At 42.0% G+C, this 20027-nt stretch overlaps 1 protein-coding gene across 1 annotated transcript in view; it reads right to left on the reverse strand.

Moving 5' to 3' along the window:
* The window catches only part of LOC126299346 (NACHT and WD repeat domain-containing protein 2), a 287406-nt gene that overhangs the window by 200911 nt on the left and 66468 nt on the right, over positions 1-20027 (reverse strand). The window contains exons 7-9 of the mRNA XM_049991201.1: positions 14342-14567; positions 14062-14260; positions 7277-7519 (exon numbers count right to left, since the gene is read on the reverse strand). Of these exons, the coding sequence (XP_049847158.1) occupies positions 7277-7519; positions 14062-14260; positions 14342-14567 (668 nt within the window). The remainder of the gene's footprint in view (positions 1-7276; positions 7520-14061; positions 14261-14341; positions 14568-20027) is intronic.

Below are 20027 nucleotides of genomic sequence, written 5' to 3' on the forward strand. Positions count from 1 at the left end.
TATTTATGGTGAATTACTATCTTTCAGCCAACAGATGTAGGCTAGTAGGACTCACAATTTCACATGCTTGTTGCTGTAGCAAGGAAAGAATACATCTCCAGAAAGCGGTTCGTATTTAAGCCATTACTTATCCATCGCTCCTACAAATCTTACGATTTTGCAACAGTAATTTAGAAATACCCAGTGTTTCCACGGATTCGTGTGACGCAGTTGTTAAGATACTACATTCATTTTAGAAGGAGTAAGTCTCAAGTCTGTGTCTGAGAATCCAGTTCGATACTCTCCCTGATCCACCAGAATCACTTCAAGCGAGCGCCAGTTCCTTTAAAACGGTCATGGAACTTTCTCCAAATACGCACTGATGACTTCGACTTCAAATTCTCATCTTCCTTTATTTATTTATGTGTTTGTATTTACATGTTTTGGAACAGCGATTTCCATACATGTTCTCATTAAACGCCCTATCAGAAGAAGTTTCACTTAGTCAACATTCTCAGTTGTCGACTAACATTCTTCATGAAATACCCATGCTGCATGTGGAAGCAATTGTTAGCATTTTGAACAAAAACCACGTTTGTCTGAAAGTTTCAAATTAGCTCCCCTTCATGTAGTAGACAAAAACGCTTCTTATCTGTAGAAAAATAAAAGGTAATAACTACGGCGGAAGAAAAATTCCCGCAGTATGAAAAGGGAGTGTCAGTAGCAAACTCTTGCCTTTGTCATATAGAATAAATATTTTATGAAGCGATATGAAAAAGAAGTAAAGCGTAAGATCATTTGTGAGGGAGGTGAATGGAAGATCTGTAATTTGGGGAGAATTCTGACAAAGTGCAGTGCATATGCTCAAGAATCCTCATGACGAGATTCGTGTAACCTTTGGTTAAGTACTATTCCAGCGTTCGGAAATCTCCTTAAGGGGGGTAGGACGTCAAACGGGCCGACTTGGAGCAGGAGAGGCACCACAGGACATTTTAATTTTCACTGTCTATACTTTTACAAGTAACTTCATAAGACTTTATCAGCATGATCAGGAAGAATTCAGGATTCACACTCGTAGCAGCGGAAGTTCAAAAACATGACAAAATAAATTTATTTACATGTGAAATTTCATCATTTTTTTCACTTACTATTGGCTGCATTTGTTGCTATAGGTACACTTTTCTTCATAAGTAAGAGAGACTGTTAGATGAATTTTGCAAAGCATACAAACCATACTTACAGGTGTCTGAAACTCTAGAATATATTCAATATATGAAAAAATGAATGAGCTGTTACGTTTTAAACTTTATGTTTAGAAAAAATCAAATTTTCTAGTTAATTATCTCAATTTTTATCACAGTTTTTAATAGATTTGGAAAATGCTAGACTTTCATACACCTGTAAGTATGGTTTGTATGCTGTGCAAAATTCATCAAAGAATCTCTGTTACTTGTCAAGAAAAATGTACCTATAGCAACAAATGCAGCTAATAGTAAGCGAAAAAATGATGAAATTTCAAATGCAAAAAAAATTATTTGGTTATGTTTTTGAACTTCCACTGCTAGGAGTGTGAATCCCGAATCCTTCCTGGTCATGCTGACAAAGTTTTATGAATTTATTTGTAAAACTATAGACAGTAGAAAATAAAATGTCCTGTGGTGCCTCACCTGCTCCAAGTCGGCCCGTTTGACGTCCTACCCCCATAAAGTTGATCTGAAGGAATATTCAGCGATGTGCTAGTAGTGTTGTCACCGTTCTGTTTAGTACACGCGTAATACAGAGAAACATAAAGGATTTCAATGAAAAATATTGGAAGAAAGGAAAAATTTCTCTTTTGAAATAGTGTCGGCTAAATTCAGATTCAGTATTTCAGATCAGTTGCGAAACAAACTTCAAGCATCAATGAAACCTTAAAACATACGGTTAATAACGATATAAAGAATAGTCAAGCAAGTATTGAGAAATGAATTGCGAAAAGTACACGTGAATGTCGCTGTGACGCTTCCTGTCAGTGAAGGTTTCCGCAAGTATCTAATCGGATGCTCTTCCACCTTTTCTCCATCACCTGTGCCGTTGAGTCCTAATAAGGCCCCTTGGTGAAAGTCACGCCCCGGAAACAAGATCCCAGACACAAATCCCCCGATGTGGGTCAACCCAGTGGCTATCCACTACGCTGCACACGTGTCTGACATTATGGTTACTCTAAAAAGTAATTCATCAGGCGTTCCTGACACGCTTGCCGAAAGTGAGGCTTATATTAAACTTCTGTTATGCTCTCGATCCCCGACCTACATTCAGGCACCTCCGCGCTACTACCAGCTCGTTAATCAAAGCTCACGTTTTCCACAGATCGTTGAAATCCAGCAGAAAAATGTCACGCAGGAAGGGTTGATTACGAAGATAAAAAACGAAATCTGTGTGACTTTTTGGGTTATATTGTTGGCATTGTAAACGCACTAAAACAATTTTTTATAACATGGGGTACTTTTATTGTGAAACATGGGATTCGGGTTGGAGAAAAATTGAAAATAGGGTATTCATCTATGTCTTGCATCACCGTTCGGCAGAATATACATCTTCTTATTTTTTCCCGCTGAATACTTCGCCATAACTTCCGAAACACCATGCAAAAAGCTAAGTTTAACACGAAGAGATACAGAACAAATTTTATTTTGCAATTTAACTATTTGTTATTAAACATTTAGTTACCAAGAAAATGTAGAACTGTATGTATTGTATTGTATGTTAACCGGGGACCTAGAAACGACAGAGAGGCTCCGTCCCCGCCGCAGCCGCAGTGGTCCACAACCCCAAGACTACTACCGCAGTCCACTTCACCCCTCCACCGCCACACACCGAACCCAGGGTTATTCTGCGGTTCGGCCCTCGGTGGACACCCCAGGGAACGTCTCACGCCAGACGAGTGTAGCCCCTATGTTTGAGTGGTAGAGTAATGGTGGTGTAAGCGTACGTGGAGAACTTGTTTGCGCAGCAATCGCCGACATAGTGTAACTGAGGCGGAATAAGGGGAACCAGCCCGCATTCGCCGAGACAGATGGAAAACCGCCTAAAAACCATCGACAGACTGGCTGGTTCACCGGACCTCCACACAAATCCGTCGGGCGGATTCGTGCCGGAGACCAGGCGCTCCTTACCGCCCGGAAAGCCGTGCGTTAAGGTAGACTTACTTACAACCTATAACAAATGGTACTATGGGCCTGCAGAGCGCTGAATTGTACCACACATTGGATTCCAAAGGTCGGTTGCGTCTATTTCCGAACTGCAGGGTATGCAGATACCTGATTCAATCGTCAGTTCTGGTGTGGTTTCATCGCAACTGCAACATAAGTTACGGCCAGTGTTGCACCCAGGTTGCAGTTAGGACCAACGACAACCGTTCTCTGGAAGCTAGGCTTCTAGGAAGCGTATCGGTGTCCAGGATTTCTCTCACACCTCTTCAATGCGCAACCCACTTCCGACAGTGTTGAGAAATGAGCAGCTGGAGGGATGAATGGTGTCAAGTTGTGTTCATCGGCGGAAGTATTGAGGTCAGCGACATCATTCTGTTTGTGAGCGCAGCGTAACCAGGCGAACAGCAACTGCCGAAATGTGTCAGGCAGCGACATACACAATCAGCTTTCAGCATTATAGTGTGACGACCCATACTCTCCGATGACGGTATACCACTAGTGTTTCTTGAGGGACATCACGCACCGGTTCTGCTCTCGTTCATACATCAGGAATATCTGACCTTCCAGTAGGACAATGCATGTACGAACATTTCTCGCGTTATGTGAGGCGTTCCCCAAGATGTTCGTCAACTACCCTGGCCAGCACAGTGAACAAATTTATGCTCCACTGAGCACATTCTTAATACGATGTGACGGCGTCTGGCTCAGCCTTTAACAGTGCTAACATCCCTAAACGAACTACGACAGCTGGTGGAAGTAGCGGGGACCCTGCCTCGGGCATGGATGTGTGTAATGCCCTTAGGTTAGTAGGTTTAGGGGACTGATGACCTCAGTAGTTAAGTCCCATAGTGCTAAGAGCCATTTTTTTTTTTTTTTTTTTTTTTTTTTTTTTGTTATCGAAGTCAGATTGGCCGTAAATGTATGGCTCTACAACTTCAATCAAATACCGTTTTCAAGCTATATAAAATTGAATAAAACCTCACTAATGTGGAACCAGTGATTCGAAGCGTTCGTTTTTCATTTTCCACTTCCATTTAAACGCGCAAAAGATAGGTGAGAGTTAACCGTCTCGCCAATACCGAGGACATTAGTCTGGAGCGTCAGCTTAGCTAGAGATTTAAGGAGAAAAGAATCGGTCGAGAGTCCTGTCATTGGTCTGAAATTATTTGGGGAAACCACAAGAAACTTAAAGTATAGGATGGCCGGACTGAAATCTGTATCCCAGTTTTTTAGAAAAAAAAGTGCGTTTATCTAAGCCCATTCAATAGAAAATATTCTTCCATTACCTGGATTTCAAGTAGTGCCTCACCGAGCGCTGTGGTTTGCACACTGGACTCTCATTCGGAAGGACGACGGTTCAAACTTTTGTTCGGCCATTCTTATTTAGGTTATCCGTGATTTTCCTACATAGCTTTAGGCAAATGCCGGGATACTTCCTTCGAAACGGCACGGCCGCTTTCCTCCTCCTTCTTTAATGAGATCGATATTGATGGGACGTTAAACACTAATTTCCCCCTTGCGCCTCTATAATTTATTGTTTTATATACCGGGCATCCGCAGCTGCTGAAGGTCATGATGAATGCAAACACCGCTGATATCTGGAAAAACTCGCCTTTAACTGACCACACTACCGGTTTCACAGTTACAAAAAAAAAAATCCAAAACTGAAATTTCGTTAAGGCCTGACATGATATTTGGGAAAGCATTACATACAAAGAGTAACGTTACACTTCGCACAACTTCGGCTTTCCTTTGCAGTTCTCATACTGGCATAGTCTTTGTTTTTCACACTTCTAGATGACGTGTAGCTTCTGGTCATACCATATATCTGATACATTACTCCTGGAATGTGAGAGGAGTTTTGTTGGTCTTCCCTCGTCTGATCTGATTTCAAGACCTTTCTTCTGGTTTGTTCTTGCAGTCTGTCTTCTGAATTCTTTCACTGAAAGAGAAGTTCCTTCACTGCATCTCTTGAAAGCCAAGCATACATTCACAACAGTCATATTTACCATCCTCGTAAAAAGGCACCTTACCACTTTTAACAATGCACTGTAACGGTACGTTTCTCTGTTAGCCAGTCGTGAAGATCGACGCCTTCCATGAAATTCTTTTATAAATTCAATGCTTGTGGTTATGGAACACTGGCCTTTCCTTTTTGGGATCAATTCCAACGTTGGACTTCGACGGTCGAAATTAGTTGCTAGTGTAACGCACTTCTTGTCATTCCATTTTGTAATCAAAACTGCCTCCCCTCTGTCAAATATGAACTCAAAATATCCCCTTTCTTTCTTTTTCATAATGTTATCTGGTGATTGGGGCACTTCCTTGTTCTGCTTTCTCTTCTAGTTCCACTTGCATGGAATTCCAGTTCCTTCAGTTGGACGAGCAGGTCATGACTAATAAAGTAATCGCCAAAAACACTTTATAACTGTTCGGCTCATCAATAATGGACAACATTTCCAAACATATTTTGGAACCCACAGGTAGATTTGTGTTGTCATCATTTTGATCCTTCCCGCAATAGAGTAAGAAATTGTAACAGTATCCATCAGTACCACATACGGCTCAAAGTTCATATCCAAAGCGAATGGGCTTCAGTCTCGAAAATTGCTTCATAGGGTGATATCCATAGTATCACAATCATTTCATCAACTGCCAAATGATCCTGAAAGACTCCCCATTTTTGATAATTTTTTTTTTTACCAGAGCCTCTGCTAATGGTTTTATTTTGAATGATTTGTCACTCTTGTTTTCATTGGCCTTTTTGTTATCACTGAAATATATTACAGATTTGAGCTCAAGATAACTGTTACGACTCATCGTACCATTCACTATTTGAACACCTAGATCACCATCCTCAGACCAATAATCTCTTTCACTGAACAATTTACGATAGCCAGTGAAGATCAAGAACCCAACAATTACACGAATTTCATCCCGTAAAACTGAAAGATTTATTTTATTTTTACATTCCCTAGCGTATTTTGCTGTTTCCTCTACAATTATGCTTTTCTTCTGAAAAGAGTTCTTCAGAAACCTGCGTGGGAGTGAGACCAAACACTTTTTTCTTTCACTTCATCCGACAGACTAGAAGCTTTCTTCCGTAAGTCAGGAAATGAATATTTCGGAACCTGATTACATCATTCCTAATTACCCGATTCTGTAGAAGAAACATGACGAATGTCTTTGTTGTCTCCCTCATGTAATATTTCAGTAATACCTGCAATATCGCCTACATACGCATTTCCTAACAAGTCATTTTCAATATTTTCATATTTTCGTCATCAGTCTGTTCATCTACATCTTGAACTTGAACTACTACGTCTGCTTCTGTTTCTTCAGAAACTGAAGTATTCTACAGCCTCTTCAACAGTTTTAAAAACATGGTGAGCCATGGCAAAGAAATCTGTAAAAAACGAAAAACAACATCTACAGCAGAAACGCCCAGTGTCCTCAAACGAGGACAGCAGGTTTTCATACACTGGGACAGAAAATATAATAAACTATTTTCGCCTTCAAAAGTTCCAAACAAAATTACAGTATTAAATTACGTTGCAACAGAAAATGACAATGATCCTTATCTTACATGCAACTACAAAAATGAAAATAGAAATAACCAGCAGGCTCTGCAAAAACGTTCCACTCTTGTTAACTGTAGCAGAGAGATAACAATAGTAGCCATTGTTGACACAGAGCCTACTTTACAACAACGAAAGCCCATTGTAGATTTGGAGTAACATACTTTGTAATAATGACGGAAAAATGGACTGTCCTCAATTGCGGACAATCGGCGATAATAGGTTAAGATTGACATCCGACCATATCTTTTAGGTATTTCATTTTTTTAGTCAGGCAGTGCATTAAGTTGTCTGAAACTGTGTTAATTACTTCGAGTTAGCGCCAGAAGCAGCGGCTTAGCCGATTGCAAGTATCAATCTTTTGTTCGAAAACCAATCTCATAATTCAAGATCATCGTTTAGGCAGCTTACACCATATTGATGAATCTGATGGTCTGTGGAGTGAACACAAAACGCTCACTCATTTCTGAGTTAAAGAAAATGTGGTCATTTTGATTTTCAAAATGTGACCAGCTGCTTGAAACTTGCCTGCTGACATATGGAGATGAGTGTAGGCGTGAGCGCGCTGCTGTCGGGGGTGGTGCCCAGGAAGCGGATGACGCTGATGGGCTTGCGGCCGCGGAACCACTCCGTAGACGTGAGGCTGGCCGCTTTCGCCAGCAGAGACGTCTTGCCGCAGCCTCCTTCTCCGTACAGTACCAGTGGTTTCTCCGAATCCCCAGTCATGTACATCTGGATACGCTCCAGGTCATCTTCTCTCCCATAAAACACCTGAAAATACAGTATAGAATGTACAGGGTGGCGCGCGAAATGTGTTGCCACTTGTTTCTTTCACAATTTACGACGCACATTATATATCCCGCTGGAATCTCTACAGCAGTACCAGCAGAGCTTGGAAAAACAAATGAGTTACGAAATGACGTTTCACGATACTGCCGCTAGGAGACTAGTAAGCGGCAATGGCTGACAATGGAAGACTGACGACACAGCAACGATCGGCAATTTTGTTACTTTTTCATGAAACGAAAAGCCTTGTTGTGACTCAGAGGCGTTTTCGACAACAGTTTAGCACACGATGGATCCCTTGCAAGAAGACCATCCACGGGTTATGCGATAAATTTGTACTGGAAGGAACAGTATTGGAAGCGAAGCGACCTCAGCCTAAGCCTGTTTGTTAACCGGAGGATATTGAAGCGGTACGAGTTTTTGTACAGAGAAGCCCCGAGAAATCGTGTAGAAAGGCAGCAGTGCAACTGGGAATATCCAGACGCTCCTTTCAACGTATTCTTAAAAGTGATCTCCATATGAACCCTTACAAGATGACCTGTGCACAGAAGCACAGAAGCTCACTGAAGAACACAAGCAGCAGAGACTACTGTTTGCTCAGTGAGTCGAGGATAGGTAAGAAACTCTCAACAACGTTTGGTTTTCAGACGAGAGGGCATCTTCATTTAGACGGTGTGGTTAACATACAAAATGAACGGTTTTGGGCCACTGAAAACCGACAAGTGCTTCATGAACGACAACATTATGCTCCGAGGATTACAGTGTGGGCAGCAATTTCCAGTCACGGACTTATTGGACCCTTTTTCTTTGAAGAAGCTGTGAACAGCGAGCGTTATTTGAGCATGCTTCGCAATAGCTTCATTTCACAGCTTCTTGCTACTGTATTGCCCTTCAACACGCGGTGGTTCATGCAAGATGGAGCGAGGCCACATACTGCAAACACTGTGTTGGAGTTTTTACACGAGCATTTCGACATGCGGATCATTTCACTCAGGTTTCCAGGTCGCTTCAATGACGGACAAAATTGGCTCCCCAATAGTCCAGACCTCAATTCATGTGACTTTTTTCTTTGGGGGTACCTAAAGGAAAAAATTTTCCCGAAACGTCCACGTGATTTAATGGAGCTCAGAAGACTTATTCTTCAAGCTTGCAGTGAAATTACGGAAGACATGTGCCGTAGGGTAATCACTAACTTCAGTGTTAGTTTGAAGGAAGTTACGAAACGAAATGGTGGACATTTTGAGCATGTGTTGAGTTATATTAAATCTCCATGGACGGCTCTTCATTGTAGTATTTGTTCCTTTCAGATTGTATTGACAATAAAGTTTATATTCAAAAACAAAATGGTAACACATTTCGTGCACCACCCTATATACGGACTGCTCAGTATTTTTATTCTGCTGCAGGTTCGTTATAATTGCTTCCTCTAACACGAAAACTGGTTGTCTAAGTTTTTTTATATATGTAGTCTTCATTGCGAATGTCATGCGTACGGGTCAAAATTGTCTTGTGCAGCGTAAAGAGATCTCTGGTTCGACTCTCGCCTGGCGCATCTCTAATGCCCTTAAATATCTTGTAAGTAAGCGACTCTACAAATGCACGACTCAACATACAAGGCGTACAACTTTGCTTCAGCCGTTTGCCGATAGGTGGCGACAACGGCAAGTAGCGATCGTAAGAAACAGATCGCAGACTTCAGGCGGTTAGCTTGGACCTCGGTCAACACAATCTCATTCAAACATTAGTCTATTTGTGTCTGCATCATAAAGTTGTTCTTGATTGAAAATGTCAGTTTACGAGCCTAATTCTCGTCATTTGCGGGAGGTGTTACTGTTTTGTTCCAATATGAAGAAAACAGTGGCTGAGTCTCATCGTATGCTCTCAAGTACGTACGGTAAGGACGCTATTAGTGAAAGAACGTGTCGTGAGTGGTTTCAACGCTTCAAGAACGGTGATTTTAACGTCGTACACCTGCATAGTGGTGGAAGAGAGATTGTTTTCGAAGATGCAGAATTAAAGACATCGCTGAGTGAAGACTCACGTCAACCTGCAGAACAATTGGCAGGATTAGTAAGAGTGACACAGCGAGCCATTTCAAAACGTCTCAAGGCTATGGGCATGATTCAGAAAGAAGGATCTTGGGTCCCGTATGAGCTGAAACCAAGAGACGTTGAACGGCGTTTGTGTGTTTGTGAACAATTGCTTCAGAGGCAAAAACGGAAGGGATTTCAGCATCGCATTGTGACCGGGGACGAAAAATGGGTTCATTACGATAACCCTAAAAGCAAAAAATCATGGGGATATCCCGGTCGTACTTCCACGTCGACGGCCAAACTGAATATTCACGTCTCCAAGATCATGCTCTGCATTTGGTGGGACCAGCTCGGCGTCGTGTACTATGAGGTGTTAAAACCAAGTGAAACAATCACAGGTGCTCGTTATCGAACGCAATTAACGCGTTTGACCAGAGCATTAAAAGACAAACGGCCGCAATACAGCGAGAGGTACGATAAGGTGATTTTGCAGCACGACAACGTTCGACTCCACGTTCCAAAAGAGGTCAAAACGTACGTGCAAACGTTAAAATGTCCTACCCACCCGCCGCATTCTTCAGACATTGCTTCCTCTGACTATCACCTGTTTAGATCAATGCCGCATGACCTGGCTGACCAACACTTCCGATCTCATGAAGAAGTCACAAATTGGATCCATTCGTGGATCGCTTCAAAGAATGAACAATCTTTTCGACGCGGGATTCGTACACTGCCCGAAAGATGGGAGAAAGTAGTAGCTAGCAATGGAAAATACTTTGAATCATATATGTGTAACCAATTTGTTTCATTAAAGTCTCAGATGCTGGGGAAAAAACTGTGGAAGCAAAGTTGTACACCTTGTATGTATGTTTATTCTAAATTATATAATATGTGATATGAAAACAGAAAATTGTTGACTTAAAATTTAATGCAAATAACAGGACGTCGATCGCATTTATACAGGGTGAACCGAACTCCAGCTACAAACTTTTCCGAGATTGCTAGGAGTTATTTCCAGCGAATTTTGGTACAAGAGGCCCGTGATCTCTGGTGAGTCGTTACAGAGTAAATGCACTTCGTTCGATTTCTTATCCCAGTTTATCTTTGTAAATGTATTGCACTGAAAGTACACTACTGTTTGTGAAAATTATAATAACAAGAGATATGTGATTACAAACAAATTTATTCCACAGATTAGTGGCACAACAATGTAATAAAGGGCGATTAAAAAGCTGTCGTTTGAAGGTGTTGCTGCAGCCTACATGCAACGTAGCGCGACTCCGGTGCGGGTACATAAACACCAACATACAGGGTGGTCGGAATTCCCGTTACAAACTTCTAGGACATATAAAGGGTAGTGAGTACAGAACATTTTGAGTAGTAACCCATGTCCGGAATCGTATCGTTTCCGTTCTATGACAGTTTCAATTCAGATGTGTACCTCCTCAACGTCTACTTAGGGCAAGAGAAACGCCTCAGAGTTCCTTGTCCTAGTATGCAACAGGGTAAACACTATGACGTGTACTACGTCAAATGATCCCCAGATGTCACTTATTGTCCGCTTTGCTGTGAGACCGAGTCAATACCTGTCCATCACTGATAGAGGAAACATGGTGCAGTACACGTTTGCGTAATACACAGTCATGCTCCTTGTGTATGGCGAAGCTGGAGGTAACGGAAGAGCTGCTAGTCGGCTGTATCACGAACGTTTTCCACACCGTCACACTACATCGCACAAACTGTTTGCCCATGTTACACAACGGCTACGAGAAACGGGCACCTTCACCGTGAGGAGGCAGGACTGTGGTGTTTCACGGCGACGCCGCACTCCCGAATTTGAAGAAGGTGTGCTGCGTCGCATTGAAGATAGCCCGTCAACGAGTGGCGAACAATTGCGTGTGCAATGGCTGTTAGTCACAGTACCGTCTTGGACGTCCAGCATGAGCAACAATTACATCCATACCACTTACAAAGGGTACACGCTATGGGTCTAGCAGACCTTCCACAACGCGTCGCCTTCTGCACATGGTTCCTGCACCGTTGCATCGATGCGCCCCTATTTCCACGTCGAGTTCTCTTCACAGATGAATGTAGGTTCACAAGGGATTGTGTTCTGAATGCTCGAAATAGCCATGTCTGGGCGGACGAAAACCCTCATGCCAGGCATGTTCAGGGATTTCAAGACAGGTTTCGAATTAACGTGTGGGCAGGTATTCTGGACGGTCATGTGATTGGACCATATCTCCTTCCATTCAAGCTCACCGGTCCCGCATACTTAGTCTTCCTACGACACGTAATTGACCCGTTCCTGGAACCTGTGCCATTGAATGTCCGTCAGGAAATGTGGTTTCAGCATGATGGAGCACCACCTCACTTTTCACTGGCTATCCGGAGACAACAGACTGTATGGTGAATGATGGATAGGCCGTGGTGATCCAACCGCGTGGCTGCTACGATCGCCGGATTTAGCCCCCATGGACTACTTCATGTGGAGTCGTATGAAGAGCCTAATTTATGAGGCACTTGTAGAGACAGATGAAGATCTGCTGGCACGAGTTCTGGCCGCTGCTCAAGACACTGAACAGACACCAGGTGGGATGGAGAGAGTGTACCAGAACATGCTTCGGAGGTACGGGCTTTTGTTAAAGTTTCGAGAACATACCTTCACCGAAGAGTCAAGCAGTATATTGCTCCCTCCTACGTATATCTCGCGAAGAGACCATGAGGATAAAATCAGAGAGATTAGAGCCCACACAGAAGCATACCGACAATCCTTCTTTCCACGTACAATACGAGACTGGAATAGAAGGGAGAACCGATAGAGGTACTCAGGGTACCCTCCGCCACACACCGTCAGGTGGCTTGCGGAGTACGGATGTAGATGTAGATGTAGATGTAACAAAGTTGGTGGTCGCCACATCGAGCCGCTGTTGTATTGCATCCGTAGGTTGCGGCTGGTGCCGTAAATGCTGGGTTCTTGTTGTTGTCGACTAATGTAAACCATGAGGTGTAAGTTGCAATGAAAATGCGTAAGTAATAACGGAACGAGTCAGTATTCTTTCCAAGTGGATTTCAACAATTGTACTGGTCACGCCTAAGTACATTCCTCACGTGGGTGTGGATGAGATAATCACCTGCATTGAAACTGTCCTAAAATGGAAACGATACGTTTCCGGACATGGGTTCCCACTCAAAATGTTATGTACTCACTACCCTCTACATGTCCTAGAAGTTTGTAACGGGAGTTTCCGACCACCCAGTATAGGCAAGGGATTAGCATAGTGTTCGCGTCATTACGACACGTGTGCGGTCAATGTTTAAACGTGAAATACGACAGGGCCGTCGTACTACTATTCTTTTCTTGGCTGCCGACGGACAAACGCCAGTAGACCTCCATCGGAGAATGAAGAATGAGTGAGATTAAGGCGAAACGTCCGGGAAAACCCCGACAAGGTGTGCCATTGCTTCATGATAACGCACGTCCTCATATCGCAAATTTCGTAACGCTGAAGTAGCGGGGGACATTGGTTCATCCGCCCTGAAGTCCTGATCTCTCTCCATGAGATTATCACGCACTCAGTCCCTTTCAAAAAGCCTTGAAGGGTTGACGATTCCTGTCAGACGAGGATCTGCAGCAGGCAGTTACGAACTTCTTGACGCAGCAGGGCACGACGTTTTACCAAAAGGATACCGTCAACCAGCTGCTTCGGTGGGATGATTACCTCAATGCTCACGGCAATTTTGCCTGATAGGCATGGACCGTACGGCCATCGAACGGAAACTTTCTAATCGCCCCTTGTACAAACGATTAGAACTGCAGAACCACACACGCACTTTGGCGCTGAGAATTCAGCGCGGTGCGAAGACGCCAGCCTCCAGACTTCGTAGCATGGAATCAAAGAGGACCTGGATATAGTGATGGGAAACACACTGCTACGCAGTTTGTAGGTGCGTTCACAAGGCAAAGGCAGTGGTTTCATGGAGATCAGAACGAACAAATTGCCGACTGGTCACATGACAGTTATGTTCAAAGGGTGACAAGTCAGGTGAACGAACAGGCCAGGGGAGTAGTGGTACCACGGTTCTTCAAAGAAGGCTGGCACATTCCCCACCACAAGTGGCCGTGCATTGCTCTGCTAAAATATGACAGGTAGAACTGCCTGCAGGAGGGATATTTCATTTCATTTCTTTTTACTGAATATTTAGAGACCTATAATTTTAAAAACAGGTCGTACATTTTACATTTTTTATCGCATAACATAAATTTTTCGAAACTGCAAGAAAATATCGTTCGCAGCAATAAACATCTGAAATGATAATAATGACTTACAAAGAAAAATTAAATTAATTAAGGGAAACTGAGAGTGTTAAATAAAAATATTAGTAATTATAGAAAATGAAGGAAGTTTAAAAATGATATGTCAGTTATATTTTCCGCAAATATTTAGTTTTAAACAGTCGATCAAACATGTCTAGTAGAATTTAAAATGTTACCTTCACTGAATTATTACACGCATGTAAATGCTGTAATATTTCGGTGACGATCTGTCCTTGAGCGCTTGAGTCTTCTTTTCTCATTGCTCTATCCACAAGTTTGGTGATATTTTTATAAAAATGTGTGATAAAGTGTTGTAGATATTCCTCGTGTGTTTCCGTGTCTAACCCTTCACGTCCAATCCATTCGACAGTATATCTGTAAACATATTGACTAGTAAGCAACACAAAGCTACAGCAGATGATCAACATGCTAAAGACTTTCTGTGAAACTACTTACCGTTGTAAGTTCGTAGACTCAATTTTATCTGGCAGACGTTCGTCCCTGAGATTTGCCAAAAGTCTCGAGGCCTCATTGTCTAAACTTCTGTTTAGAATGTCTAAGAACAATGAAGCTTTCTTCAAATTTTGTAAGTTTATGTTATTTATATATCTCACATAGGCCAGGCAATGATTTTTAGTATTCTTAACGTTCAAGATACCATTTATAACTTCTCTTTCAGTAACTGAAAACGAAAGATTTCATCGTTAGTGCTTAGATGTTTTTTATAATTAATGTTTCTGTTACAACTAAGAAAATTGGGTGTAATGATATAAAAGTGGTTTTTGAAAGACTAATGCAAGGTTATGTACTGATTGACTTTATTTTGCCTAAAATTTGTTTTGAGGTCGTTTAAGGCATTATAAACATACTGAAAATAGAGAAAAATGTCTTTACCTAAAGGCTGTAAAGGTTAAATGCCTTTCACCAATGTTTTCCAAATATCACTTTATCCATGATTCTTCCATAACGCTCCACAAAGTGGAAACTTCTATGGGCCAAGACGGTATAAAATAGTACGGAAATTGTGAAATAATTGGAATTTTTATTCAGTAATGAATTATTAGCTCCATTACACTCGTTATCCAAATTGGTATCCACTGTATTTACACATTATTTACACCGACCTCGGAATTTTCCATCAGAGTTGTGTAAATTCTGGAAAGCTATGTAGGAAAGTCGTCATCATATTCGTCTGCAGAGTGGAGGTCATGCTTGACTCATTATGTAAATTAAATCGTACCTGATTTCACAAACTTATGTAATGTGAATCAATAATATTACGAACAGTGTTTTACGAAGAAAGCATTAATACTATAGAAATAAAAACCGACTCTTGAAGAATAGGGAAACTTCTCGATGAATTTCACAATATAAAAAAGTCATTTTCATCGGACCGTGCAACAGAGCTTAGGATTTACAACACTGATTTTTAATATGAGTGACATAAATGAATTTTTAGGTATTATTTACACTCATTCCACATACTGCCTTTCTACGTTACTACTCAAATAAAGCCTGTCTTGGGGATAATGTTGTTTCCTAATTACAGCACAACTTTGTTTCTAAACGAATATGACACCAAATAAATTAAAAATAAGTAAAGGAAGAGTTAAGCTTAAAGAAAAATAGTGGAATAGTTTACTATCTCATTCACTACCTAAGTCGTGGCAAATCCGTAGTGTGTGGACGTAGAATGTTCTCCAAATCCAACATGAACGACAGTTTCTCAAAGAAACAATATAGCGTATGGGGGGAATAAAATAATTTTTAATTTCATAATTCAGATCAGATGCTCCGATACGAGCTTTTACAAATCAAATAGTCAATGGATATGTCATTAAAAATTTTCATTCGGGATAGCTTACAGCCAAGTTCAAAATCCAGCTGCATTCGCTGCTCAACGGAACGAGTGCAATGAGATGTACATAGTGATATCTCGTGTAATGTTTCACGTTGCAAGCAACGATGCTCATTAATCAACAACATTGACACAGAGTGAGTGACATAGAGCAGTGGTCGTCTGACTGTAGTAACAAGTAGTCCAAATCAACTATTCAACCGGCCCCCTGCTCTCAGACGTATTTTAAAATAAAACGCATCTAGCAACTAACAGACGAATGGAAAAACGTCAACTAACTTTGAGAGCTTTATTTCCTGCTCAGTCACAAACAAAAATAATATTATATTTTATATTATAGACAGTAATATTTTAAAATGTACTTAATTTTAATTGATGCCGAACAGTCAGTATTGGGGGCAGCGCCGGGTTAGCCGCATAGCAAGAGTTAGCAAATGCTACGGGTTCCCTGAACAAGGTAGGGGGGGGGGGGGGGGGGGGGTGGGCGGCGACTTCACGCCTGGGTTCAAAAAAGAAAATCATCAAGTTAAATACGTATGGTATTCTAGGTTGAATGTAACTGTGTACCGCGCTGCACATCACTATGTTGCCATGTGAACTGCGTACAGAGCCGATTTATCGGCTTATCGAATAATCCAATAATCTCCCCTCGACTCTCGCTGTCGAAATTTGTGATCTACGGAGAATCATTTACTCACGTTCGAGAAACACGTCGTTCTGCTCATCCACCTAGTTTTATTTACTCACTACTCATGTAGATGTTCCACATTTCCGCTCATCATATTCTATACGTGGTATCATCGGCCATCGATACCACAAATGATCCAACAGATTCAGTCACAGAAGTTGGCAATGATGAGCTCAGCAGCGGCAGAGGATACAGGAGCTAGGTCTGTCAAAAACGTATAGGGCAACTCACAACGCGCGATAGTGACATTACTTGAAAATCTTCTTCTGGCTACCTTTCCTAATTACTGAGTCCAGATAAGGTAATGGAGTGCTTCACTGATGATTTCATGGCATTTATCTCTGGCGACTGGGTATGGGAAGATACGTGTTGAAACAGACCCCTGCAATGGTAAAATTTACCGATTACGTTTCCGACACATATACAGGGTGGTCCCTTTTCATGACCGGGCCAAATATCTCACGAAATAAGCGTCAAACGAAAAAACTACAAAGAACGAAACTTGTCTAGCTTGAAGGGGGAAACCAGATGGCGCTAGGGTTGGTCCGCTAGATGGTGCTGCCATAGGTCAAACGGATTTCAACTGCGTTTTTTTTTTTTTTAAATAGGAACCCCCATTTTTTATTACATATTCGTGCAATACGTAAACAAATATGAATGTTTCAGTTGGACCACTTTTTTCGCTTTGTGATACGTGGCGCTGCAATAGTCACAAACATATGGCTCACAATTTTAGACGAACAGTTGGTAACAGGTAGGTTTTTTAAATTAAAATACAGAACGTAGGTACGTTTGAACATTTTATTTCAATTGTTCCAATGTGATACATGTAACTTTGTGAACTTATCATTTCTGAGAACGCATGCTGTCACAGCGTGAATACCTGTAAATACCGCATTAACGCAATAAATGCTCAAAATGATGTCCGTCAACATCAATGCATTTGGCAATACGTGTAACGACATTCCTCTCAACAGCGAGTAGTTCGCCTTCCGTAATGTTCGCACATGCATTGACAATGCGATGACGCATGTTGTCAGGCGTTGCCGGTGATTCACAATATCAAATATCCTTCAACTTTCCCCACAGAACGTGCGGACCATGGTATGGTGCTTCGACGACCAATCCACCTGTCATGAAATTTGCTATTCAATTCCTCTTCAGCCGCACGCGAGCTATGTGCCGGACACCCATCATGTTGGAAGTATATCGCCATTCTGTCATGCATTGAAACATCTTGTAGTAACATCGGTAGAGCATGTTGGTGAACGATGCTTCTTCGCTAAATAGAACGCTGTCATCGTCCCGTAATTTCTTTTGTGTCCAGTGGCAGAATTGAACACGACGTTCAAAGTCGTCGCCATGCAATTCCTGATGCATAGAAATATAGTACGGGTTCAATCGGTGTTGATGTAGCATTCTCAACACCGACGTTTTTGAGATTCCCGATTCTCGCGCAATTTGTCTGCTACTGATGTGCAGATTAGCCATGACAGCAACTAAAACACCTACTTGGGCATCATCATTTGTCTTAGGTCGTGGTTGACGTTTCACATGTGGCTCAACACTTCCTGTTTCCTTAAATAACGTAACTATACGGCGAACGGTCCGGACTCTTGGATAATGTCGTCCAGGATACCGAGCAGCCGGCCGCGGTGGCCGTGCGGTTCTGGCGCTGCAGTCCGGAACCGCGGGGCTGCTACGGTCGCAGGTTCGAATCCTGCCTCGGCCATGGGTGTGTGTGATGTCCTTAGGTTAGTTAGGTTTAAGTAGTTCTAAGTTCTAGGGGACTTATGACCTAAGATGTTGAGTCCCATAGTGCTCAGAGCCATTTGAACCTTTTTTTTTTTTTTTTTTTTAATACCGAGCAGCATACATAGCACACTCCCGTCGGGCATTTTGATCACAATAGCCATACATCAACACGATATCGACCTTCTCCGCAAGTGGTAAACGGTCCAATTTAACATGGGTAATGTATCACGAAGCAAATACCGTCCGCTCTGGTGGAATGTTACGTGATACCACGTACTTATATGTTTGTGACTATTACAGCGCCATCTATCACAGAGCGAAAAAAGTGGTCCAACTAAAACATTGATATATCTTTATGTACTACACGAATATGTAATAAGAAATGGGGGTTCCTATTCAAAAAAACGTAGTTGATATCCGTTTGACCTATGGCAGCGTCATATAGCGGGCCAACCACAGCGCCATCTGGTTTCCCCCTTCAAGCTAGACGAGATTCGTTCTTTGTAGTTTTTTTTGTTTGATGCTTCTTTCGTGAGATATTTGGCCCGCTCACTATCAATGGACTATCCTGTATATCCACCGAACATTCGCTCACCTGCAACCATACCACGAAAAGTTCTGAAGCTTTCCATTCTAAACTAAACGGTTCGTTTTATCCTGCCCATCCTTCTGTCTGGCGGCTTGCGGGGATTCTTCTTGGGGTGCAAGCAGACACATAAAAGAAAAAAGTAATCGATCGTTTCGGTTTTGTTAAAAGTGTTAGCTTCAAGTTTTTGTCCCAACTGAAGATGAAGAAACCGCAAGACTCATTTTTGACGATTTGATGTTTGTCAATTATGTGTTTGTTGACTGACCTTTTAGTTGTTATTTCTGTGGCGAATATGGGAGACAATCAGCCAACATCCTCGGCTGGCTCCGGGGTAACGCTAAATGGGTGGCCAATCCTCTGTCCGTAGTGCAAATGACCACAGTTAACAGAGGGCTGTCGCAATTCACAAGCTGTGATTTCCTACCTATCGTCCAATAGACAGTGGTGTCAAAATCTACAATGAGTAGCAACAATTTCAGTTCATTTCTAGAAGCGAGCGCTGGCCACACCATACACTATCGTGACACTCCACTCCTTTTCACGTTTGTCAGACATCAGCAAAAACACCCTGTGAGTGCATTAGCGTCTCTAAAATCAGTGACGGGTTAGGAGTGGACCCTTATTCTAGGACAGAGCACATTGCTGTTTAGCTGCAAACAATTTGTTTAATTTCAGAATTATTGCCAAAGAGGTACACGAATTTACATAGGTTGTGACATGAAAATGTTAAGACAGTTGTCAAGATAACGCATTACTTCCTGTTTAGCCGAAATTACACTGAACACAACAATATCAAATTTAAATAGAAGGTTCTCTACAAGCTGAAGTTGTCCAATATGACGACAAATAACCCGATTTCGGTTCTAAGTTCGGTACTATTTAGGATGACAATCAAGTCTATGGAGGATGGTTAGTTTTTGTGACAAGGTGAGCAGTGGGCGCAAGCTGGTGAACCAACAAGTTTCGCCTCTGCTAGCGGCATTTACTTTAACTGCCATGAGCTGTCAGATGCAGGGCTGCTCTCGACCTCTGAAAATCCCATAAGAAATGCTAATCAAAATCTTTACTGATTTTATCAGCAGAAACTGTCCTATGTTTCTCGTTAGGCGAGAAAACATGCACTCATCCCTAGTCTGGAAATATGGCGATATACGAGTGGATGGATTGAGCTGTGTGTATACTAGAATGCCCTCTCAGTTCTCGCAAGAACAATTGACTACGTGGCTATTTCGTTTCTCAGCTTCTGGAACTC

The sequence above is a fragment of the Schistocerca gregaria genome, chromosome X (genome assembly GCF_023897955.1).
Source record: "Schistocerca gregaria isolate iqSchGreg1 chromosome X, iqSchGreg1.2, whole genome shotgun sequence".
NCBI classification, from domain to species: domain Eukaryota; kingdom Metazoa; phylum Arthropoda; class Insecta; order Orthoptera; family Acrididae; genus Schistocerca; species Schistocerca gregaria.